We start from the raw sequence: 25,594 nt of genomic DNA, 5'->3' as shown, positions 1-25,594 counted from the left end.
GCGCGGGGGGGGTGGTTTCCGGCGTACCGTTTTCTGGGGTTAATCTCAACAATCAAGCAACAGACAGAAGCGTTGAACCTCGAAATCGCAGATGCGTTTTATAGATTCTACCCAAAGAAGAAAAATAAGAAGTATCAATTGTCGGGTAGACGCACATTCTCAAACTTGTCCAGACACCGCCTCATCATCTCATGAAAGAACCGCATTGCTTGGATGAGATTAGACACCAAAAACGGGCCCCTTTGCCCCTCTTCTTGGTTGGGACGGACAGACGGACGGCGGTCGGTCTGGGGTTCAGCTCCCCACACCGTATCAGAAAGCAGTTGTCATCTCGAGCGCCTAGATCGACCGACCAACAAACTTGTGCATTGACCTTCATCTCATCTTTTCCCATCCCTGGCTTGGCTTCGAGAAGGTTCAGGAGGTTCGATAGGATCGGCTTGGCAAATCTTTGGGCTTATCAGGGGGTTTTTCGTGATGTCGACGTTGAGGCGTTTGGCAAAAGGTAAAAAGTGAGGCTGGATACTTGCCTCGATGTCTTGGAGTGGTAATCCGTGGTCCACAACCTAACCGCCTCGTTCCCAAGTAATATATATATATATAAAAAACATTTGTGATCCCCCCAAAAGTTTAAACCCACCATATTCCTAGAGTCAGTTTCTCCTGGGAAAGGGTTCACAACCCACTGGGCTGAACTCAACCGAGTGGATGACCGCCTGCCTGCCTGCCCGCCCACATTGTCTCAGAGCCATCGTAGATACTGTATGTACGGACGAGGATCTACCAAACGCCCCAAAGCCACATGTTTCTGTATGTTCCGGCCCGGCTAGCAGCATGCGCAGCTTTTACGTCAGCGGTTCGTGGGACACTTATGAACCCCTATTATTTCTGAACCTCCTCCCTCACGTCGGTGTTGTATGTAAGCTAGGCCTTGCTTCGGGATTTTCTCCGCTTCAATGGAGATGGAGCATCCTTGAAACCAGATGAGGTGCTACGGGCGTCAAGGTGGGCGGCTGTCCAGTTGTCGTGGAAGGCATCTGTAAGGAGATGTGATGGATGTTATGCTGCCTTCCGACCTGCTGTGTAGTGTGTCTTTGAAGTCTTTTCTTCAGCTGAGAATGTCAGGTCAGCTCCGATACTTCTTTCAGCTTTCCGTTATCAACCTCCAGGGTTGAGGGATCTAGGAGACTTGCATCAGCTGCATATTATGCTGTCCCAAGCTCGAGGTTCTATGGTTCTGGGAGCTTGACGTCTGTGAGAGGTTCAAGTTCAGATGTGTGATATGCAGCCTCCCGTTGTCCGTTATCCCGAGCCCGAAGGCTTTTCCCGTTGCCATCTGGCCGGCCCGACCCCGAACTGTTCAAATGGGACGGGCGGGAGGGATCGGAAGATGCATGTTTGGGTCAGGTGGAGCTGAGAGGTGGTGATTCCGTGGTTGAAAGAGGGGGGAGGCGGGAAAGGGGTGATGAAGGAAACGGACATGAAAATGCAGCTACGCAAACCCTACGGACGAACGAGCTAGGTCGAGGGAAGGAGTATGTAGATACCCGCTGAGGCAAGTCGATCATGACGCCGAGAGAGGTTCAATGTTGTCTGGTGTGGCTTCACACTGGTGTAAATACAAGGTCTCGAGCTCGGAACACATATGGCAATGCTCGAGCTTTGAACCAGTGCCAATATAGCTAACCAAATATTTGCCCCTTCATATCTCTCTATGAGGTATCAAAGTATACAGCGTCGTTTGGCGTACTCGAGCATATCGTTCCCTCGGCCTGCATAAACAAAACAGACCCGGCATGAACCCGCTGGAGTTCAGCGGCTGATAACAGCTGAACGGCACGAACAGGCTGGCTAGTCGACGCCTTCAACGGGTCTAAGCAGGTGTGAACTGGTTTGCAGTCTGTTCGAACACGTTTGCCGGTTACTTGCGCCTATCGTTCGATCTCCTCGGCCGTGGCCTGAACGTTGAGCGATGTGCATCGACGGCCACCTAGTAGCCAAATTTTAACGGTTTGATGGACTCGAAAGGACGGTTTCAGCCATGCATGCTCTGGTGTTTAGGTACCGCTTGATGGTAGGTATGGCGTCGCTGTCCTCAGAATGGTAGCTTGGACTCTCCACCTCATGATATGTACAATCCGAATGACAATATGAGCGATTCAAGTAGGAAGTCGAAAGTCTTGCCTGTTAGCTTGCCCCTTCCATCTCTATCTACCCGCCTTCTGTTCCTTCCCTGTATCCGCAACCTGCCTTTGCTCCTACTCCTTCCCTCTAAAGTGCCCTTACCTGGCGCTCCTTCCCTTTGTCCTCTTCTCCTTCCTCAACTAGATGGGGTTTTTTGGTCGAGGGAAGGAACAAAGCTCTAAAAATGGAAGGAGGTGACCCAAAAGTTGGGAGGGCTGAAAGGGGGATTTGGTAATGTGTAAATGTGTAAATGTGTTAAAGGGGAAATGTGGTAAAGGGTGGAAAACCTGGTCATTGTGGACATTTTGACTACGGATCGTATTCACTTGGCTGTTTGTTTGCCAGAGTCAAGTGCAGACAATGTGGCTTATCCCAGGTTAAATATCCACTCATGGAAGCCTTGACCTTGAGTTGGACTGTCATGGAAGACTTGATGAGTATCTCGCAAAGGCATGTAGAGGGAAATGTGTTTCGAGAATTTGCTTGGTGCCGTCCCCCTCTAATACCGGGTTGTTTCTCTTGTCATTAAGAGTGAAAAGGGTAAATTATCCAAAGATGGATGTATTCTTCCAGATGTATTGCTTTCTTTCCGAAATCTATATATGCTCATGTATCATCCTCCTGCTTTGCCAGCACTTTCCTCCTCCGTATCAGCTCAGCAAGTGGTACATCATCATCATCATCATCACCATCTCCCACTACCCTCTCTCTTGCAACATAGTCATCTTCCACATCCTCATCAACTCCATAGTCCCACAGCCTATCTCCATCACTGTTCTTCCACCCCGTCTTCCCAGTCCACTCCCTCTCGTCTTCATCCTCTTCCAACTCTCTTATTACCCCCGACTGCCCTTGAAGTTGCTGTATCCTCCGCCTCCTTGCAAAATCCTCCTGCTGTCTCCTCTCAAAAGCAGCCTTGATATCCTCCCCACCATAATAGTAATCATCAGGCATTTCTTGTTGTCCCTGCTTCTTATACGCCCACCCACCCTGCTTAGCTCTCCTCTCCTTCTCCATATCGGGTGGCGGCCACATCCCCTCCCAGTCATTAAACCCATTCTCCTCATACTCCCACCCCAGCCCTCCCTTCTTTTGATCAGCCAACTTCGGACCACCGCCACCAACAGGCAAAAACCACCTGAGAAAATTCGCAGTCCCCATCGCCTGGCTCATATTGCTGAAAAATCCCAAGTCGTAAGGGAACTCGATCCGGGACAGCGAGGCAGGATCGAAGTCGTCAGTCCAATAGTCATTGCTCGACGAGGACGATATCTTGGATATCAGAGCATTGTGACGGTCGAGCTCCCACATTTCGATCAAGGTGATATTCATGACCCATGATTTGAGGGTTGTGACGAGGAGGATGAACAGCGCGAAGAAGGTGCCAAAGTTGGCGAGACAGAGGAGGGTTATCGAGATGAGGCTGAAGAGGGAGGGGCCGAGGTAGGAGGGGAGGTGGCGGTCGGACCAGATGACGCTGATGCGGGTGTAGAGGAGACTCGAGAGGTATACGAGGGCGATGTTGGTGTAGAGGAGGAACCGGAGGAAGTAAGGGAAGGTGGTGAGAGAGACACAGTTGTTGGTCCAGGGGCAGTGGTGGTCCATACGGGGGATGCAGCGGGCGCAGTGGCGGCAGTGGTGGGCTCGGGGAGGTTTAAAGGCCTGGCATTTCTTGCAGAAGCGTTTATTCTGGGTTGGCTTTTGGTCGTCTTTGTCCTCCTCCTTCTTGTCCGAGGAGGGGGAGAAGACGAAGCGGCCTGGGTCGACTGTGCAGGCTTTGTAGTATGTCCACCAGAGGCAGAGAAGGAGAGCATTGAAAGTTACATTCTCTCGAAAGGTGAGAGGTCCGGGACGTAGATCGGGGGAGGTGTTGAAGAGGTACTGGGAGAAGTACCCCTGGAAGGTTATAAGAGCGACGACGGAGGGGACGTAGAGGAGGTGCAAGCCCGGGGTCTGCGGACCGGCGAGGGGATGTGTTATCATGGTCGAGAGCTTTTAGTTTCTTCCATTAGCGACACTTCTTTCAGGCTGAGGTGACAAGTATATTCGTTTGGTGGTGTTGTTGCCTTGCCCTTAAGAGCGAGCTTGGAAGCATCGGATGTTGTACGAAGGCATCAAACCAACGCGCTGGGAGACGCGCATTCCCAAAAAAAAAGTGTTGGCCAACGTCACTTGCCAAGAAAAACGTTGTTACTAAAATACGCTGGATAGCCGCTAAAATAGGTGTCTCTTGAGGTACCCTTTTAGCGCCTTTCAGGGGCTAATTACCAGTGCACCAGAAATATGGACCCGTTGGTTAACGTCCTGAACAGGGGTCGGTACACTTAACTGTCAAGACATCATGCCAATCTGACATTTGCATTTCATATTGAATTTCAGGTGGACTTACACATTCATAGTCGCTCCTTTGACCAGTTTCACACTGATTCGACATTTTTCAGTTCACTCAATGGGTGATCTCGGGCGATAACACCTGGTCATTATGTCGAGCCAGTTGGCGGCCTTGTGGTATAGAAACCATTTACACAACACAACACTTTCGCGGTTTTGAATGAGTTCACAAGCTAACCATCTCATCATCTCATGACAGCGCCGTTACCTCCTTCCTTTGGCTCATCAACAGCGTGGAGGATCATCAAATCATCGGTAACTAAGTCTTTCATCCCAAAATCGTTCAACCATTCACTGACAAAAGACCAGAACAACCCCGCCTCTCATCAACCCTCATCCTCCTCATCGCCTCCCTCACCTCCTACGCCATAAGCCACTTCTCCGGCTGGCTCCCAGGGGCCAACGGCCGCTTCGATGATGAACTCAGCCTCTCCTCCACCGGCAACAAAACCAGGCCAATATCCCAACGAAACTTCCCCAAGAAACCACGACGGTACTTTGTCCTCATCCTGATCGTCTGCATCATCCTCCGACTGGAATCCTTCCACCGAGTCACCGCCGACTTGCAATGTTCCAAGCCCGGGCTGGAAGCCTTTCTTCCGGTTCTCATTCTTGCTTATCAGCTGTACTCTTCTCCTCGCCGACCACGCACCTTTGACGAGGAAAGGGATGACTTCACAAGGACAATGTATGAGGCCATTCCCGATTTTTTGGCGAGGTCGTTGTACATCCTTGTTCCTTCTACGCTCTTGATTTCGTTTGGAGCGTACCTGGCTTTGATCTCGGAGCCTAGGTCGACGCTGTTTTGCTCGCCACAGCACGACTGGGCGAGGTTTGTGGTTCTGGTTCAGTGGGCGGGGGTTGTTCTTGATGCGGCGATAGTTATTATTGCCTGGAGAATTCTGGCCTGGGCTAGAACCACCAAGTCGAGATTGAGGACGTTGGCGGGAATCTTGCTCGTGTCTGGCCTAGGAGCTGGCATTTTTTGGGGGTTGAGTGGCGATGGAGTTGGGAGTGATACCCTGTTTTGGTTCGATGTCGTTATTGATGGGTTGACGCTTGCAACTTTGCTGGTATCCAGCAGTCTTCTTGCACCCGAGGGCGGGGCCGTGCTAGGTTTCGCCGGAGTTGTCACCTTCATCACTGGGTTTCTCATATCAGTCCAGCGGGTCTGGACATTAGGGAGCTGGGAAAATGTTTCTGGCTGGCAAACATGGGGAGCGGTGGTGGGCATGTCAGCTGGGTTCACATTTTTCTTGCACGCGACTGATATCAAAAAGGTGATGTTCATTCACAGGGCGTTTGTTATCATGGCTTTGATGGCCGTGGTGATCGCCGTGAGCATCTTCACCCCCATCAAGATGAGCAAGGGCATGGATAGCCATCCTTTGGGCAAGCTCATCTACGATTCAAGAGTGGAGTCGGACAGGTGGTTGATTCACGCAAGTTACAGCGATTCACTGCCATCGGCGGTACGGGAGTATGGGGAAAGACATTATGGGAGAGATCCGCCAAAGGGGTTCGACAGGTGGTGGGAGTTTGCAAAGCAAAAGAAGTCCCCAATCATCGACCACTTCAAGCAGATGGGTGACGATATCCTACCTTTTTGGGGGGTGCCACCGGCGAAGCTGAGAGAAGACACAAGAAAAGCAGCCAAAGAGATTGATATGGCGCTGCTTCAAATACAGAACGGGACGGCGAGGCACAACCTCCCTACCGAGAATCCATATCAAACCATCATGGATGAGCTGGTCGACTTGATCAAAGATTTCGTGGAACATTTACCAGACCTCGAGATGGCAATCAATCTCAACGAGCGGCCGAGGGTGCTGGCACCTTGGGATCAGATTCAACGGCTAGCCGCTGCTGGGATGAAGAGAAAGAAGGCCTCGAGCCTATTGCCAGGCGGCAGCTCGGGAGGCAGCGAATACGGAAAGAAAGATATGCCCAAGCCCAGGCTGACCGAGGCTGTTGATAAGGACGAGCTGCTCAAGAACACCATGTCACCGAAAGCCCTTCGAGAACTGACATCCTTAAGCTGTCCCACTGGTACCAAGGTCAAATCAGGAGTTCACTGGGACATCCGCGATTTCTGCTCCTCCTGCGCCAAACCCCAATCCAACGGCCAATTCCTTACCAATTTTGGCCTCTCCCTCGAACTCTGCCACCAATCCGACCTCATGAGACTACACAGCTTCTACATGACCCCCGCCGAAGTCCCCCCCACCACCTCTCTCCTCCCCATCTTCAGTCGGTCCAAAACAGACAACTACGCCGACATCCTCCTCCCCTTATCACACCCTCCTCAAACCACCCCCCTTACACCCCCCAAGACCCCCCAACCCTGGTCCAAAAACCACCAGAAACTGTATTATCGCGGCTCCATCTCCCGCCCCTATTCCGACAAACCCCTCCTCCGCGGCGGCCAAGAGGAACGCCTAGTCCACCTCACCAACCTCCCCCCTTCCTCCCCTTCCACCACCACCACCCGCCTCATCCTCCCCAACCAATCCCGCTCCCGCGCCCACTACCGCTCCGTCTCCACCCCCCACCTCAACACCCTCCTCCCCTTCGACACAGCCTTCACCTCCTACTCCCCCTGCCAACAAACCCCCTCATCCTGCCCCCTCGACTTCCACCACCTCACCTCCTCTTCTTCCCCCCCTGATCCCTTTTCTAGTCAATACATCCTCACCCTTGACTCCTCCACCTCCCCATCCCCATTATTCCTCCCCACCCTCTCCTCCCCCTCCAACGTCCCCTTTTTGTCGACAATCTTCAAGGAGTGGTACACCGACCGTGTCCTGCCCTGGGTTCACTTCGTCCCGGTAGACATCCGCTTTCACGGCCTGCACTCCACGCTCGCGTATTTCACCGGGATTCAAGGCCAGACTAAAGAGCATGGGTCGACAGACGGGAAGTGGATCGCCGAGCAGGGTGCTAAATGGGCTGCTAGGGCATTGCGAAGGGAAGACAGGCAGGTGTATCTGTTTAGGTTGCTGCTCGAATGGGGAAGGTTGGTGGATGATGGACGGGATGAAGGGGGATTCAAGATTTCGTCGTCGTAAGGGTTAGATTAGCGGACGGTATGGTATATACACAGGTACAACGATGTAAATAGACAGATCACAAAAAAAAAAAAAGCCTGTATAGAAAAAAAAGTCTTCTATTCTGAATCAAATTCACCCTCTTCTCCTCCTGCTTTCACGAACAACCTCCACGAAAACAGTTTTCGCTACCCACACCAAAACCATAAAGAACAAAAAGTGTATAAACATTACGAAACCCCTCCTCTCCTCCTCTCTCACCAATCATCATCATCATCCTTCTTAGCCATGGCCTGCTTCCTAGCCAACAACGCCTCCGCCAACCCCCCGGCCAAACTGGGAGTCGGCGTGTTACTCCTGCTCGCCGAGCTGCTCCCCCCTTCACTTCCATTCAGACTCATCCCGCTATCCCTCGCCTGCAATCCAACCGGCTTCCTGCTAGCAACCGGTCTCTTCGCCGGAGGCTGAGGAGCGCCCGGTCTAGCCGGGGGAGGAGGGGGTGGTCTGGGAGCCGCAACGGGGGGAGGTGCCTGCTCCTCGACATAAGCGGCGGGAACCCACGCTTGCCCCGCGTCTGTCTTTGCTAGCCACCAGCCTGGACACAATAAGTTAGTATGACGCCAGAGGCGGGAAAGAAAGACGGGGAAAAAAACTAACCATTATTCTCCTTTTGCACAATCTCAATGAGTTGCCCGGTAACGATCGACATCTCATTTTCCTTGGTCCCGGCAAAGTCGTACAGGACCTTGGCCATAATCTTGGGCTTTGCAGCAGGCGGGGCAGGCGGTGGAGGAGGCGGAGCGCGGGTAGCAGACGAGTTGGACTGGTTGCGGGTATGGGTAGGCAGACTGACCGCAGCTTGAGCGGCCGCAGTGTGTTGGTACCGGCCGTGGTGTCGGCACCGGTCTAGAAGTAGCAGCGGGAGTAGCCGCCGGAGTGGCAGCAGCAGAAGCACCTGGCCGAGGCACAGGTCTGCGGTTGTTGTTGGTGACTCTCGATGGTCTGCCTCCTGGTCCGCCGGGCCTGATGAGCTTGCCCTTGGTGATTGGCTTGGGAGGGACAGGCTTGCCCTTGGGCGTCGGCCGCGAGACAGAGTTGGCAGGCTCTCCTTGCGAGGTGTGCACAGTGCCGCTCTTGTAAAAGTCAGCCTGGGTGGGTGCGTCCTTGAGCACCTTGACCAGCTGCATCTTTCCTGGCTTCTTGGCGTACTCGATCGTGTCGGCAATCTTGAGGTTGAAGCCAGCAGGCATCACTCTCTTCATCTGCGTAAACATCTCGGTCTTGAGAACACAGTTGAGAAGAGGATCCGCGTCTTGCTGGGAGCCAACGCCCAGAGAGAACCAGTCGTCCCGGGCTGTTGAGGCACCAATGAACTTGATGGCGCCCAATGGGAATGACTTTTCTACCACAATCTGGGGCTGGTTCTGAACAAGCATCTGGGCAACAACATAATATTTGCTGTTGGTGACGATGATGATTCTCGGGCTGGCCTTGCTGGATCGACCAAACTTGGCCTCCAGTATCTCTCCGCGGCAAGAAAACACGACCTTTTCGTTGCTAGAGAGGTTGATCGACTTTCGGATGTGAGCTCCAGGTCCATTGCTGGCGTTGATACCCAGATAATCACCCAAGAACCGTCTGGAGCCCAGGATGCTCATTCTTCTCCGTTCCTTTCGACCTTGCAGAACCCTGTGGCCTTCATCCCGGAGCTGCAGATATTCGGCACCGACCCGCTTCTTTCTCCAGAATCGCTGGATACGGGTAGCAGCCTCTGCCCTGTATGCCAGATATGCACGCCACATGCGCTGGATACGGGTTGCCATGTTGTGCCAGTACCGATCGCGCATATGTTCGAGGGCAAAGAGAGTCTCGGGGGACTTGATAAAGGCCTTTGTGACACCAAGCTGCCATTCCTCCTGCGGAATACTAGTGTCCTTCAGGATCTGTTTGGTCGCCGCTTCATATGAGCCCTCCCACGTGTACTCGCCAGCGTACGAGGTGGCAGGCGACAGCAGGAAGAATCGATCCACAAACTTTTCAAAAGACTGACGGTATGCAAAACCAGCACGACGAATTCGTACGTTCTCCTGCAAACCAAGGTACTTGATCTGATGCAAAACATTGGGGACGGTGTACTCGGTGGGCGATTTGTTCTCGTTGGGCTTGATAGTGCGGATGTACGATGGCTGACATTTCATGAGCGTATCCACCAAGGCGTTGGCCGAAGTCTTGATCCTATCACCGGCTGTTGGGGGTTGCTTTCTGTTGTCTTGGTCAACCTGGTTGGGGAAGAGCTCGTGTACAAAACGATTCTGACTGGCTTGGAACATGTTCAGGAGGCCCTTGAGAAGGAGATCCTTGTTCTTGTCAGTGATGCCGTCCACGGTATACGTCACATCACCAGCATAGTGCTTGATGATGAAGTTGCCCTGGCGAGGAGTGAGATGGGCATTCGACATGCCGTTGATGCTCTGCATGAAGGTGCGATCGCAAGCGGCAGGGTCGGCGTGAGCAGTCTTGGTGGCGTCCTTCATGGCAGAAAAGATGCCCGGAGGCCTGACAGACTCGATGAGATCGCACACAATCTTGTTGTCAAAATACTTGATGGGTGTCCACTTGATCTGCTCTCTCGCGTACTCTTCCTGCTCGGCCTTGAGTGTGAGCTGAATGAAGATCTGTTGTAGCTTTTCGTTGACGTAGTTGATGCAAAGTTGTTCGAAACTGTTCTTCTCAAAGATTTCGAACCCATAAATATCGAGAATGCCAATGGAGTTGGAAGTAGCTTGTCTCGCTTTCAGAGACTGATTAATCCGTTCCACGATCCAGTCAAACAAGTTGTTGTAAATGGCCTTGGCCAAGGCATCTCTGGTAGCCGTTGCCTGGGCCACGTTCGAAGGCGATTCGATTACTTCACCGTTCCGTGGTGTCAGAATGCGAATGGTGATGGCGTGTACAAGTTTCGCCGGATCAACTTCGAGGAGATAGGCCAAAAAGTCCACCACAGACTGGTCAGAGACAGTCGCATAGCCATCATCACCTTCCCGGAACACCAGGTTGCCCGTCCACAAAATGGCGGCCAACATGCGGAAAATGTTGTCCTGTTCTGCTTGGGAAAGGCCAATTATTTTCATGGCGTTGAGCGTATCCTGGTACTCGGCCAAATCATCGATTCCGTCCACATTGAAGCACTTTGATTTGCTGGTGTAGAGGTATGTTTCTGGCTTTTGGATGCCAAACATTTGGCGGTAGTTCTCAGAGGCGCCCTTGGTGAACTGGTAGAAAATGTGAAAGTTGCGCTCGTTGGTAATCTGACCCACGACGCGCGACTTCTCGAGGAGGTAGTTGGTGATGTCGGCGCCAACTGGTTCACCCTGTGCGTTGAAATGGATTTGCAAGTACTTTCCGAACCGAGAAGAGTTGTTGTTCCGCAATGTCTTTGCGTTACCAAACGATTCGAGCAAAGGATTGGTAGCCAAAACCATGTCCTTGATCTGTTGAATATCTCCTCCTGCCTCACCCCCCGAGACGTTCGCGATGTACTGCATGATGCGCTTGGCCGCCTCTGTCTTGCCAGCACCAGATTCACCCGAGATAATCACACACTGGTTCTCCTTGTAGGCCTTCATGTTGTAGTAGGCAGATTCGGCAATAGCGAACACATGTGGTGGCATCTCCAGTCTGTTTTTTCCCCGATAGCTGTTGAGGACCTGGTCGGTGTAGATACCGAGATCCCGAAAGGGGTTGACGGATACCAACACATGGCCAATGTAGGTGTAGATCTGACCGCCCTCGAATCGTTGCTTGAGATTGTCGTTGATGGCCTCGTTCGACACGGTACGCAGCAGGGTCAAGTCGGAGACACCAATTTCCTTCTTCTTGGTGGTGTCGTACGTCGCCTTCTTTGGCTTGGCCGAGCTGGAGGCTCCGCCAGCAGAGCGCTCGGCCCGCGCAGCCTTGTCTTTCGCGCGTCTCGTTATACCCTGGAACGACGGGCGTGGTTAGTGAAGCTATTCACGAGTTTGGACGGGGCAGAAGCATGCCGGCGCCGGCTCCGAAAGCGCAAGCTCTGAAGGCCGTGCTCGTGGTTGCTGGTGCTCACCATGGTGGGCGTATCATGCAGATGCGACTCGAAACGCCAGGAGACGGGGTTGGATTGTAAGAATGATCACGGTTGCGGGCCGTCAGGGCAGGGCCGCAAGATGCGCGGACAACAGATAGGTACTCAGTAATAGGGGCAATGGGCGAGTCCCGTAGTGGCTTGGAAGATGTTGCAAAGGAAGTGGTGGTGTTTGGAAAGTAGTTAGCAGCTGCTTTCCAAGTGCCTTGTCTCCTTTTCCCAAAGTCCGAGGATCCTTGACAGTGTGCAGTGGTGCCTGACAGTGACGAAAGCCCGCCAGAAATTGGTGGGGTTGTTGCTGTTGGCGGGCAGTGGAGGGGAGCTGCCCAATCACAGCAGCCCATTTCAGTAATAAGCCCCGCCACAGCACTCGTGTCGCGATATGCTCAGCCACACCACACACCTCAGTTCAGCAGGTTTGCGTGGAATCTCCATTCTCACCAGAAACTGCCACGCAAGCCGAGCCATGCCAATGCAGGCTCTTTATCTCTCACCGCGCGCGACCTGCCAGACGCCGCTCCTCACCGTTGATAGCGACCTGGGGAGAGAGACTATGGCACGTCGATTCTACACTACCACATGCCCCATCATAGCCTCTGAGACTACGAAACTGTACCCCACGAGAAGCCCATAGTACAGTACTAAGCAGAGTCCACTGCCATAATTGCTAATCTCTCAGACCTTCTTTCATCTGAAGAGGTTCACCATGACACAGGTGCGCCCTGCAGAACTACTCAAGATCCTCTCCACTTCGTTTGCAGGCTGACTCTGGATTTATTCGGCGGTGTCAATCCACGAAACCTGGATCCAGAAAACCGTCAGAACAAGAACTCGATAATGGACGAGGACGAGGAGACTCACTCTTATACCCAGCAGCTGTCCCGAGGGTCTGGCTCAGTGCCTCTCGGTGCTGTCTGGCGTTCAAAAAAATCGTACGATTCCCCACGTGCGGCAGGACCCGGATCCTCTCGAGGCGCCCTCCAAGGCCAGGATAAGATGGTGTGCACCTGGCATGCCACGCGTTTGCAAACAAGCTTAAAAATGTGGATTGTCTTTTGAAGATCTTGATGTCTCAAAGAACATCCATAGATGCTTTCTTCAGCATCGCCGAGGGATATGCTGGTGTTGTTGTTGACTCGGATGAAGTGGCTGAAGAAAAAGGGTGAAGCCCCCCTCGACGACCAACACTCCTCACGTCTCCCACACCACACAACACCAACCAAACGCCCCCGGAAATATCTTTACTTTCTCCGAAGCTTTCTCTCTCCTTTTCTTCAGGCTTGTATCATTGCTTGAAGCGGGTGCCGGTACTGCGTAGCGGGACTAGGCCAGGGCATGTTTCAAGGTCTTGGGCTTGACGGCCATCCCTTTTCGATGCCGCAACCTTCCATCCGATTACGCCTGCATCTCGGTGTCGCAGAGCTGTCCGAGCTCTTGATGTGCAATCCCTCCCTGCACCTGTTCGTTTGAGGCTGTCGGCTAGCAGGGAGTTCTAAATGCATATCCGGTATTGGTGAGGCACCACAAGTCTGAAGCGCTCGTTCGAAGGAAGCGCCTTGTTAGAAACCAGAAATCCCATCCAAGATCGGCATGGGATTCTGTGCTACGTGAACATGGCGTTTGCCGCAGCTGGGCTTTTTGCAACATCCAACAAGCTCTTGATGATTGGCCACACGAGTATGGAATCAGCATTCAACAAGCATGGGCTATGGTCTGTATCTCGGGCCTGCTCGTGCCTCTCTCTAGGTCCCATGATGATCAGCCCGGACATGACAGCGACCTGGTATGGTGGTACATTTACAATCCACACTCCTTCAAGGACACATGCCTGGTCGACGTATCTGAACGAGGCCCCAATGTGCTCACTTATATTTAGACCTTTCTAGCCGGACAGGGAATCTGGACAACACGGTGTGGAACTTTATTCACTTCGGATGATAACTCACGGCCAAGATGTGATGTGATGGGGTTGATAACTGCTAGTCTTTCCTATGACCTAAGCATACATATCCGCTCAAAGCATGTGTAACCATTCAGGAGACGGCGGAATGGAGCACCTACATACCTCGGTGCGAAGATTATCGATGCAGAAATGCAAGTTCTGCAAGTCACAGAATGTGATGTCAAAGACACAGAAGCTCGCTGATTGGTGATTTGGATTCGGCAACATGCGACGGCCTGGAGTGCTCGCAACGTGCCACACCCCAAAGCTGCCTAGCGGCCCGTGGCATCTCTCTCGGAACAAATCGAATTCGATGCTCTCGTTCGAGATCCCAGCCGTTTAAGCGCCCGCGAGGTCTTGGTATCAGAATGCCCATGCCTAAGAATAGGTTGCGGCCGCCGCCGCCTTCAACATTGTCTCTCGTCTTCTTTTTGTGATTTACTCTTTCAATTTCCGTCAACAACATCTGTTCTCTGGAGTTTCTCGACAAATTTGAACACTTTCAACATCGACATTTCTTCAACCGTCCAAACGAACCAACAGCTCGCCAAGCCCAGTGCGGTGACCCCTTTCTCGCCCTTGGCAACAGGACGTTCTCGACACCCCCTGTCAAAACCGAAACATCAGGGTCGCCTCCAAGCTCACCCCCGGTCAAAGCGCCTCTAACAGCTTTCGTCTCAACTTCTGCGCGCCTACCGCCACCAACTCCTTGCCATCTGATAGCAGGCCTCCCCAGAATCTCAGAACCTGACACAGCTCGGGCAACCGCGAAACCATCTCCTACGTCTGATCTCCAAGCATCTTCCCCAACTACGCTGCCGTCTTGCCCTCGCCGCCGACCCATTGCTGCCGCCTTCAACAGCCTGTCTTCTGGCCCCACTACGCGCCTGTCGTTGTACGCTGCTGCCCCCTTCAAAGACAGTTTAGGAGAATTCATCTGGAGGAGGCGAACGAGGTTGCCAGAACCAGTCTAGACGTTTCAGACTTTAACGCCTCTGCTGCTGGAGGAAGTGACTTGTGAGAAGGGCACGGCTTTGGTTGTTGCCGTGACCTCGCCAGGCCCCCTACCCTTGCCCGCCCTCCACTCTGCCTCCACCCTCACCAAGTGGCCCCCTGCTGGACCGCCTGGTGTTTGTGTCCGTGTGCGCTGTGGTGGTAAAGGGTAGTGTTACATCACGTCTTGGTTCCTTCTTTTTTTCCTTCCCCCTGTTTCCTGGGACCGTCTTTTATGACCTTCCCACCACCCACGTATCACCTGTTTCTTCCCCTTCTCTCCCCCTCTCCTTCGTCGTCTCCCTCATTCGACGAGGTAAAAGAAACGAGCCCTCCTCCGCGAGCGACTCCCGTTACTGTCCTTCCTTTCACTTCAGCTGCTGGCTCAGAATCGCTCTTTTATTCCTTTTTTTTTTTTCATATAGCAGACTTTTAGTGTTTGTCTTTATTTGTTCTATTACCGCCGCACTATCGGGTCTCCTAGTTGGTGGATATACATACACATCACACGATTTGGGAGGTGTTAATAATCAAGAGGAAGGAATAGAGGAGAATATCAAGGGTGTGATTTGGACTCGAAAACCACAGCCGCGCCTCATTCCGCTGCCAGACACATACCGAAGGCTACAGAGCCCATAGTCGACGTCACCACGGTCGCAGGTCGACATCACAACAGATCCTATACCTTGAGTGTGTCCTTGTAATAGGTCAAGAGGGGGAAACCAGTCGTCAAAATGGGCGGGCTAGTTCCACTGCTGAAGAAGCAGCTCACGGGGTCGAAGATTCTCTTTCACATCCTCTTCTGGACGTTCCATTGGGGCATCTTTGCCTATGGATGGTATGCTTTTTCAGATTTGTTCTCGGGAGGTGTTGGTCGAGTGGAAAGGGGTTGAGGAAATGGTGGGAGGATACTGAGCTAACGGTTGTGCTGTTTAGGTGGAAACAAGCAGCTGATGCCCGTTTGGCGGGTCTCAACACGCTGCAATACTCTGTCTGGCTTTCTCGTGGTGCTGGTCTAGTATTGAGTGTGGACGGTATGCTTATTCTGCTGCCCGTCTGCAGAACTATCATGCGTTTCATCAGGCCAAAGATCAAGTTCATCCCACTCGATGAGAATATCTGGATGCACAGGCAGCTTGCCTACTCTATGCTGTTGTTCACCATCATCCACACAGCTGCCCATTACGTCAAGTGAGTCTGTCATAAATTGCGAATAAGAGGGTTTTGAGCTGACAGTGTACAGCTTCTACAATGTCGAGAAGACCCAGATTCGTCCTGTAACCGCTGTGCAGATTCACTACGTTCAGCCCGGTGGTGCCACTGGCCACGTTATGCTTCTCTGCATGCTCCTGATGTACACAACCGCCCATCACCGCATCAGACAACAGTCTTTCGAGACCTTCTGGTACACTCACCATCTGTTCATCCCATTTTTCCTCGGTCTGTACACCCACACCGTCGGGTGCTTCGTCCGTGACACAGCCGACGCCATTTCGCCATTTGCCGGTGATGAGTACTGGGAGCACTGCATTGGTTATCTTGGCTGGAGATGGGAGCTCTGGACCGGTGGCTTCTACCTCATTGAGCGGTTGTACCGTGAGATTCGTGCCATCCGTGAGACCAAGATTACCCGTGTTGTCAAACATCCGTATGGTGAGTAACAACTCTGTCCTGATATTGAGAATCTGACTAACAATCGTCAAGACGTCGTGGAGATTCAGTTCAACAAGCCTTCCTTCAAGTACAAGGCTGGCCAGTGGCTCTTCCTCCAGGTTCCTTCCGTCTCCAAGTATCAGTGGCATCCGTTTACCATCACCTCCTGCCCATACGACCCCTATGTCTCTGTTCACATCAGACAGGTTGGTGACTTCACTCGCGAGCTCGGCAACGCTGTCGGCGCTGGCGGCATCCACGCCAAGCTGTATGAGGGTGTCGACCCCTTGGGAATGTACGACGTCGCTCTTGCCAACGGCCAGAAGATGCCCGCTCTCCGCATCGACGGCCCCTACGGTGCCCCCGCCGAGGACGTCTTCGAGAACGAAATCGCCGTTTTGATCGGTACCGGTATCGGTGTCACCCCCTGGGCCTCCATCCTCAAGAACATCTGGCACTTGCGCAACGGCCCCAACCCCCCCACCCGTCTCCGCCGTGTCGAGTTCATCTGGGTCTGCAAGGACACCAGCTCCTTCGAGTGGTTCCAGACCCTCCTCCTCTCCCTCGAGGAGCAATCCGCCGAGGCCGCCCGCGTCCCCGGTTCCAGCGGCGTCGAGTTCCTCAAGATCCACACCTATCTCACCCAGAAGCTCGACATGGACACCACCCAGAACATTGTGCTCAACTCGGTCGGCAGCTCGGTTGATCCCCTGACTGAGCTCAAGGCGCGGACAAACTTTGGTCGTCCCAACTTTGGCCGCATCTTCCAGAGCATGAGCGAGGGTATCCAGAACCGGACTTATCTCAACGGCCTCGAGGGCAACATGAGGACGACGGTCGGTGTTTATTTCTGCGGTCCCTCGGCTGCTGCTCGTGACATCAAGAAGGCGGCCAAGGCTGCCAGCAGCAGTGAGGTGCGCTTCCGGTTCTGGAAGGAGCACTTCTAAATGTACATTGACATTGACCTGACACATATCAATAATACGGAATTTTTCACACCGACACGTCGGCGTACGGTTGTACGATCAGGGTTTCTGGATGGGATTTTGGTGACTGGGCTTTCAGGCGGCAAGACTATGCTGTCCTCGTGCCGAGGAAAAAGATACACCAAGTCACACGAGAAACCAAAACTCAAGAAGGGCTACGACATCACTCACCAAAGATAACGTCTTCCCTTTTTATGTCTATGGAATTAGGGGATGGGAACAGAGATGATGAAGATGGTTAATTTTAGCGGGCACCTTTATGTGGATTTTTTTTTATATCTGTTTGTTTTTTTATTCTTCCCATGGCGGATCTTTGTTGGATATACCTTGTCAAAATGAAAGTATATATCACACATACATGACTGAATTGCAAAGCCAATTTTGCATACCATACATGAAAGAAAACAGCGTCTCTGTACAACTTTGCTAATGATGAACATGACATGTCCAAGACGAAACAAAACGGCCAAGACATAGCCGCGTGGTTCGACACTTGAAGCACAAAGTGTCACAGAACAGACCCACGTTATCGCTGCTGGGTTTACATAATTGGCCGAGGACAAGATGGGACGATAGACTGACAGCGGCGGGTAGCTAGGACACCGGATGGTCATTTCGCCGAACACGCAAAGCATGACAAATGGCTGGTTGGCCGGCTCCTTTGATATATTCCATAATGTCATCGTGGGCAAAACAGCAACGTCAGAATGAACGGTAACATTCGAACAAACAAAAAAAATAGATTTAAACGATATAGCAAACAAAAAAACCAAGACAACAACTACTATCCAATAAACGCCTTTTTGCCTTTCCCACCCTAAAGCTCCTCCGGTTCCCCTTCTTGATCACCCCCAAACGACTGCTTGATAGCAGGATAATAAATCGTTTTATCAATATGATAGGGTTGCCAAGCCACCCCCAAGCCCCCAGTCGTTGACTGCCACCACTTCTTGAGAGTCTCCTTCAAACCCGACCTAACCTTGGCCGGCGCCTTGGGATCCTTTCTATGTCTGGCAATCTCCAACTCCAGCTCCCTCTCCTTCCTCTGGATCTCCTCCAGTTCCTTCTTCTCCCTTGCCTTGGCTTCTCTCAGCTTCTTTTCCCTAGCCTCTTCCCTCTCCCTCTTTCTCCTCTCTTTCCTGGTCTCCTGCTCCCGTCTGGCAGACTCTTGGGCTGCCTCGAAAGCCAACCTCTCCTCTTCTCGTTGACGGAGTTCCTCTTCGGTAGCACCGCCAAACCAGCCATACCAATTCGGCTTGACGTACTTCTTCCACTCTTCCCCTTCCTTGACCTCCGCTTCAACGCCTTCCCGTTTGGCCTTTTCCTTGTCACCCTTAAAGACAGGCAGCTCCTTGGCCTTCTCGGTAAGCAGCTCAAAGTAACCAGGCGTGTGCTCCTCCCAAACCTCCGGGCCTGGCTCTTCTCCCGCACGAGTCCACGACCTCTTAAGCGTCATCCTCCTACCGTTGGGGCCCAGAGGAGCAGGAGTGATAGGGCCGGGGAAGATCTTGTCAATAACCTTTGTAACTTCGATATCATCCGCATCCTCTTCCAGCTCCTTCTCCTTCTCCTTCTCCAGCTCCCTTGCTCGTCGCCTAGCCCGCTCCCTAGCCTTCTCCTTCTCCGCCTCAAGCTCCTTGTGCCTCTTCTCATAGTCACCCCCGCCGCCAAACCAAGGCACGGTGTACGAATGCCCCTCGAAACTTGGGACCGTAATCTTTTGTGTGTAAACTGTCCCCTCGTAACCAGAGTGTCCAATCACCCAGGGTTCCGACGGCTGCAACGATGGGAACTTGAAGCCCAGCGCCCCCAAGATGGTGTACCAAACCGCGGACAACAAGTACATGACAGCCTTTGCAACATTTGATGCCGCGGTTAGGAGCCAAATGATGACGTCGAGGATGAGAATAGCCACAAGTTTAGCCAAGGCTAGACCCAACTGGGGGATGATCCAAAGGACGGGCGCAAAACGAGACAGGAGGTACAGCACGAGGAGGGAGACGCCCAGCTTGACGAAGCGATCCCACCACTTCTTGAACCAAAGGGCGTCCTTGTATCGGAGCCATTCGAGAAGGGTGGGAGTGCCCTCGGCGCCCAGACCGCGCGGATCAGTGCGGCCCTGGTAGTACACCACCTGACTCTTGAGCAGCGTAGAGATGGACTCTCCCTCCGTGCTCGTCTTCAGCCTCGGGTCGATTTCGCCCATCAGCCCGTACCTCTCGCACTTGGGCCAGACAACAATTTGCACCTTGGCCAGGTACGGCGGCGACCTCCACACGATGTCTCCCAGGCCGGGCTTGGAGTCCCAGGTTGGGAACCCGCCGTACTTCTCCACCTTCTTGTACAACAAGCTGGGGAAGAAACCGAGCACGGCCCAAAGAACACCCCAGAATCCTAGCTGCTTGGTCTTCTCCCACAACGCATACGTAGGGCGGTAGTTTGCTGGGTCTGACTCGTAAATCAGATTCTCTTTTGCCCATTTTTGCTTCTCCATCCCTTCGAGGCGGGCAACGGCGAGTGAGGACTCGTGATAGACTCTATCGTCGACATTGTTTTGGTCAATGGCCCACGTCTGACCCAGGAATGGGGCAGTAATCCGGAAGATACTCTTCGAGTGAGCCATATGCAATGACAAGAACCCGGCTTCGGAGACAATGTCGTGGATCTTTTGATGAAATCCCCAAAGAGACTTGACCCGACTGTTGTTAAAGTTCCGGTCCATCAGCTTCAACAGCGGGAGCAACAAAGTTGTGATTTGAATGCTGAGTTGGTCAACATGTTCCCAGAACTTGGGAGTGAGCTCCTGGTTACGCATATACATGTCGATGCATTCCGACCGAAGCCTTGTGCGCCGGTAGCCTAAGTTATGTCATGTCATGTCAGTCATGTCCCCCCCTTGATTTTAAAAAAAAAAAGGCAACTCACCTTCACCCAACTCCAAAGCCTTATCAGATGCCTCCAACATCGCTCTCGATTGCTCATCAGCACCAAACAACAAATCATCAAACACCTGCCGCTCCAAAATCTTCCCAATCACCCCCGCGACAACCAACTTCCTCTGCACCGCCTTGGATAGCATCACATCCCACCCCCCCTCAAACCCATTATCCTGCCTAGCCACCTGACTAATAAACCAAACCAGATTCTTCGTGCTCCCCACCCCGCCCGTAGTCCACACCTTATCAATCATCTTCACATCCAGTATATTCCCCCCATTCGGCACCTCCTCCCCAAACCCCAGCCCCTCCCCAAAGTACTCCTCCGCAAAGTGCGACGCCTTGAGGTACAAATCCTGCCACACAGCCCCAAACCACTCATTCCCCGTCTCGGTCCCATCCTGCGGCATAGGGAAATTAAACCTCAACCTCGTCGGCGCCCAAGCCCCCAACAACTCCCTCCCCACATCCCTCCCGCACGGCCGAACCCTCACCTGCCCCTCGACAACCTCCTCCAACCAACTCCTCACCCCATCCAACACCCTCCCATCCTTGGCCGCATCCGCCGGGTCCCGCTGCGGATCCCCATGCACCTTGACAAGCGGCTCATGAATAGCAAGCTTCTCCGCCCTCTGGTTCAGCACAACCGGGTCAGCGTCATTGTTCCGAAACACCTTCTTCTGGCTCTCCGAAAGCTTAGGCTTGACGCTCGTCTCGAGGTCGCCGAGTTTGAACCGGAGCCGGTCAGGGATGTGGTATTTACTCTCGAGGATAGCCTGCTGGGCGGCCCGGTGGGCGTTCCAGTCGGCTGTGGTCATCTTGCCGGTGGTTCTTTTGCCGGTCGGGTCAGAAAAGCCACGCCTGCCTTGGGAGGGGGAGCGCCGGCGGCTTGAGCTGTCTGTCGAGCCTGCAAAGGTGATTCTGGCTCCTTCGGGGAAGGTTTGGTTTTGGGGAGTGGCACGCTGAGGGTTTGAGGGGGTGCGGCGGCGCTCGGGGGTTTTGCCTCCGCGGAGGTGGGGGGATTCTGGTGAGTCGTCCATGGCGGCGGCGGTTCTCAAACGAGGTTGTTGCAAGAATCGTCGTGATGATGATGTAGAGAGTGCGAGGCTGGGTTGTGCTTCTTTGATCTCTGGTTCAGGCTCAAGTCCCGAGACGTGCTGTTCGTCTTCAAGCGGTGATAGATGTCTTTCCGAGGGTGATGAAGAAGCAGGATAAACACTGGCCGCCTCTGGGTCCTCGTCTTCTTCCCCTTCCCAGCTGTTGTTGCCGTCTCGTCTTCTTTCCCCAGCAGACTCTAATCCCACCTCTTCTTCTTCTTCTTCTTCTTCTTCTTCTTCTTCTTCTTCTTCTTCTTCTTCTTCTTCTTCTTTCTCTTGGCTTTCAAGATGATGATGATGATGATGATGATGATGATGCTTCCTCTCCACGTTTTCTCTCGACGCAAGCCTAGTCGATCTTCTCCTCGGTGCAGGATCAACACCGGCAGAAACCAATTTGGCCGACCGTCGAGGCATTGTAAGAGATTTTTAGAAAACAAAACCAAACCGCAACGAATGGCCTCTTGTTTAGCCTTCAAAGAAAAATACACATGTAGCTCGAGGGAGCAAGTAGCTCAAAACGGTGGACACCATACATTGAACAAAGAAGCCAATTGTAATGATAAGAAGACTTGTTCATCCGGAGTAGGAAATAAAGGGGCCAGCGCGTGCAGCCGCGTGCTTTGTTGTGTCGAGGAATGCGGACTCCATTCCAAGGGGTTGAGTGCGTGTGTGCCATGGCTTCAAAGGGTGGCCGCGTTCGGAATACTCGTAAACAATTGAATGACATGCACAAAAGGGAGACAATGGGCGACCCTCATTTTGTTCTCCTGTACCGAGGGCGGGTACCTGTGACGATTGTAAGCCAAGGGCAAAAAGAAAATGGCATGGGAAGTGCTTACTAGCTTCAACCTAGACTTTGCTTGCCGGGGAATCGAGCATAGATAATCCTTCTAGACAGAGGTGTTCATTGACAACAGCCTGTAGTAAATTCCATCGGTCTTCAACAAGCCTCAGAATATGAGAGTCCAGCTCCCAAAACAAATCAAGCTTGAAAAATTTTTCCGCTGATTCTCCGTTGCGCGCGATGACCTATATCAATACATATACACAGAAAGAAGCCCAAGTGTTATAATAATACCACGCTGATTTGCCCTGTCGTACTGAAGCAGTGCCTAAACGCTCCGTCCAGAAACACCACCGAAACTGAAGCCATAGATTGATCCGCCCACCCATTTCCTTTTCCCACAAATAGACAAGGAACCAGAAACAGAATAAATCGCCACCGCCCAGATACATGCCTTGACGCCAAAATAACGACTCCTTGAAGATTCTAGTAGACTCTCGTGAGGTGGACATTCATGGTCAGCCTCTCTACCTCGGCGCTCGCTCCATTTTCCAGCTTTTGACCCTTCGGCAGTGATGCCACGACTGTAACGACAATCATGTTCGTGCCCAGAGTTAAACCCAAGTCAAACACCATGGCGTTTAGTGGCAGCGGATCATCAGGTGCAGGAATCGGGGTGGCTCTGCCCACCATCTGTCCATTGATCTGAACGATGAGCTTGTACTGACGTCCCTGTTGTTCAAAGGGCGCCAACCGGGGAACCAACTGCAGTCTGCTGTGGCTAGCCGGCAAGTGGAAAGTGACACTCTGCTGAGCCAGCTTTGGGTCTGCTGGAAGTTCCATCCGAAATCGGCGGTCCCCTGGAACTGTTGGATGTGTCCGGACAAGAACACTGGGCAACAAAGAGTCGGCAATACCTGTTCTCCAATTAGCAGTGTGCTCATCGAGCCAAAATAACACATCGAAACTCACCTCTACCAGGAGCGCGAACCAAGTTGTCCCACAGAGGAGGTGGCGGTGCAGGCGCAGGTGCTGGTGCAGGAGGCAGATGGCCATTTTGAAGTGCTTGATGCGACCCTGGGTAACCGTGCTGCCCATTCATCATCATCATGGGACTCGGAACATGTCCATTCGGCCGTGGAACCATACTTGGTGGCCCAGGAGCGATGACAGGGGGGCTCGGGGACCCTCCAGCTGAGGGTAAACTCATAGGTTTGTCCAGCTGGAAGCTGGCAGCGGTTGTAAATGACGCCTGGGGTGGAATAGGGCCGGATTCGCTAGAGCGGTTGGTCGGTGGTGCTGGTGACCCTGTTGCGCTGCCTTTAGACCCGCCGACATGGATCGTGATCTTTTTGGCACCCAGTACCGGAGTATCCTGACCCGAACCAACCTTGAGCTTAATCTTGGGCTGCTGAGGTGGTTCCGGGACTACTGCCTTCGCCGCGTTGAGCTCATCATAAAAGGCTTGCTGTAAGGTCATGGGTTAGCACTGCTAGCTGGCAGACCGTCTTCAATCTTCATACCTTCAACTCTGTGGCTAGGGTGTGGATTTCACTGCCATCCTCATTGTAGAAATGAGCGTTGGTCCAAAGAAGGCTGGCCTTTTCCTCAAAAGCTGCCCAGCTCTTGAAGTCGCTGATACCAGTGGCAGCTTGTCGACCATGAATGCCCTTGACGAGTTTTTGAAGCCCCTTTAACGACAACGGAGAGGTAATGACGGCAAAATAATCCTTGAAGCTGCGTGGTGGGAGATTGATAAAGTCCAAGAAATGAGGGCCACCGCTGTAGGAGCAGAGTTAGCAAGGCTCGGTGCACAGAGTCGCATGACAGGTGTTGCTTACTCTTCGTCTGGCTTTCGAATAAGCTCCTCCACGATTTTCTCCTGCGCGTGTTGGAAGTTCAGTCCCTTGTACGGGACGCCCTCGAACTCATGGTCTGCCTTGGCCCTCCCACTTCTGTCACGTCTCCGCACCGAGTCGGGCCCACGTTTAACGCCGTTGTTGGAATCCCTTCGCTTCAGGATGATTTTTCTCGGGTTTCCGTCGTCCTCGTCGTCCTGTTCGTCTTCCTCGTCGTCTTCACCCGCGTCCTCGTCTTCCTCGCCTTCGGCATCATCTTCGCCAGCCGCGTCCTCCTCGCCACCCCCTGCGTCTTCATCCATGAAATCCGTCGACTGCAAATCATCAGGTATAGGCGCAGCAGTGCAACTATAGCCCTGTACCAACTTGTAGGCCGGGTTCGTCTTGGTCATGTAGTTGCTCAGCGCTTTTCTGACACGCTCGGCGTCCTCGAAAATCTCGGAATTCTTGGGATAATACTCCTTCGCATTGGTGACCATTCGCTTGAAGTAGCTTTCGAGTTCAGACATGTTGGCAAAGTCCTGGTTGTGGAGTTTGCGCTCAATTATTTTCAGGGAGATGGGCATGCGAATGCGCGCATAGTAGTCCTTGTTCTTCTCACGGGGGAGGAGATTCTCAAAGTAGCTAGCCACAAGTCGTCCGCTGCGAAGCCATTGTTGTTAGATGTCATATATCCCTAGACCCGGGAAGACAAGCCTATACTAACCTCTTGTCCTTCGTTCTGCGGATGGTTTCCAAGAAAACAAGGCCGTAGGCGGAGGTCGACTCGGGGCTTTCGCCCTTCAGCAGGTCGTACTCTTGTGGAGGCTGTCCCCATGGTTAGTTAATGGCCGTGTTGACATTGCATCCCAAGTTCCAAGGTGTGGCAGATGTGCGCCACGAGCAACGGGAAACTCTTGGAGAAAGACGTACCCTTGGGACCTTGCGTCGTTTGGCAGCTCGGTCGTCATTCTCGGCGGCGCCCGTCGGGCCCGCTTTCCGTTTGTTGTCCATTGCGCGGTGGTGCAGCGGATCAGATTTGGCAAAAAACAGATCAACTCGATGGCAGCTGTCGCGATGGACGTGGTGCAGGCGCCTCAATGGGCGACTTGTGACGGAGGGCGGCGCGCAAGCTGTTGCTCTGCGGCTGTGGGAGACGCGTAGCAATTGTGCGGGTGCAGGTGCGGGTGCGGTGCCGTCTCGTCTCTTTGGGTGGGCGCAGCGCAGTCAAGTCAGGAGTCCCGCAGCCCAGCCAGCCCCCTGCGATGGATATACCTAGGTATGGATGACTTAGGTGATGGACGGGGTGCAAGTCGTGTCGTGTCTGCGAACTGTAGGGAACGAATCACTGCAGTCCAGGCAGCTGTCCAGGAGCGGTGCAATTTTGGCGCTCCAAAGGGCTGGGAATTCAGAGTTTTGCATACAGTTCAACCTCCAACTGTCAGCAGGCGCTCCTGTCCCAAAAGTGTACCTGGCTTCGGGGAAGGTACCACTGAGCAGGGGCCCACACGCGCATGGACCGGGGCTTCCCTTGTTCCTCGCCTGATATGTTAGGCATCTTGAGTTGAGTTGCTTATGTCATCCGGCACTTTGCACCTTTGAACAATGCGACAACGAGAAACA

At 53.0% G+C, this 25,594-nt stretch overlaps 6 protein-coding genes across 6 annotated transcripts; 2 read left to right on the top strand and 4 right to left on the bottom strand.

The window, feature by feature from the left end:
- Nucleotides 1–2,790: 2,790 nt before the first annotated feature.
- Nucleotides 2,791–4,167, bottom strand: PODANS_1_2440 (uncharacterized protein; the record flags this gene model as incomplete). Its single annotated transcript, XM_001912404.1, has 1 exon — nt 2,791–4,167. One exon carries the CDS (start codon nt 4,165–4,167, stop codon nt 2,791–2,793), a length of 1,377 nt encoding a protein of 458 aa, XP_001912439.1.
- Nucleotides 4,168–5,261: 1,094 nt separating this feature from the next.
- PODANS_1_2430 (uncharacterized protein) lies at nt 5,262–7,643 on the top strand (the record flags this gene model as incomplete). Its single annotated transcript, XM_001912403.1, has 1 exon — nt 5,262–7,643. One exon carries the CDS (start codon nt 5,262–5,264, stop codon nt 7,641–7,643), a length of 2,382 nt encoding a protein of 793 aa, XP_001912438.1.
- A 689-nt stretch (nt 7,644–8,332) lies between these two features.
- PODANS_1_2420 (uncharacterized protein) lies at nt 8,333–12,083 on the bottom strand (the record flags this gene model as incomplete). Its single annotated transcript, XM_001912402.1, has 2 exons — nt 8,333–11,602; nt 11,721–12,083. 2 exons carry the CDS (start codon nt 12,081–12,083, stop codon nt 8,333–8,335), a joined length of 3,633 nt encoding a protein of 1,210 aa, XP_001912437.1.
- A 3,325-nt stretch (nt 12,084–15,408) lies between these two features.
- PODANS_1_2410 (uncharacterized protein) lies at nt 15,409–17,274 on the top strand (the record flags this gene model as incomplete). The annotated part of the gene is made up of 4 exons (XM_001912401.1): nt 15,409–15,512; nt 15,611–15,865; nt 15,918–16,327; nt 16,379–17,274. The coding sequence occupies 4 exons, from the start codon at nt 15,409–15,411 to the stop codon at nt 17,272–17,274; spliced, it is 1,665 nt and encodes a 554-aa protein (XP_001912436.1).
- An 856-nt stretch (nt 17,275–18,130) lies between these two features.
- PODANS_1_2400 (uncharacterized protein) lies at nt 18,131–21,763 on the bottom strand (the record flags this gene model as incomplete). The annotated part of the gene is made up of 2 exons (XM_001912400.1): nt 18,131–20,172; nt 20,239–21,763. The coding sequence occupies 2 exons, from the start codon at nt 21,761–21,763 to the stop codon at nt 18,131–18,133; spliced, it is 3,567 nt and encodes a 1,188-aa protein (XP_001912435.1).
- An 856-nt stretch (nt 21,764–22,619) lies between these two features.
- Nucleotides 22,620–24,799, bottom strand: PODANS_1_2390 (uncharacterized protein; the record flags this gene model as incomplete). The annotated part of the gene is made up of 5 exons (XM_001912399.1): nt 22,620–23,050; nt 23,094–23,601; nt 23,657–23,915; nt 23,975–24,634; nt 24,699–24,799. Coding segments are annotated over 5 exons (1,959 nt in total), but the record flags the coding sequence as incomplete, so codon positions are not given.
- Nucleotides 24,800–25,594: the final 795 nt, after the last annotated feature.

Source organism: Podospora anserina, chromosome 1, assembly GCF_000226545.1.
Source record: "Podospora anserina S mat+ genomic DNA chromosome 1, supercontig 1".
Taxonomy (NCBI): Eukaryota; Fungi; Ascomycota; class Sordariomycetes; order Sordariales; family Podosporaceae; genus Podospora; species Podospora anserina.
Note: the sequence above shows the minus strand (reverse complement) of the source record. Positions and strands in the feature narration are given on the sequence as shown.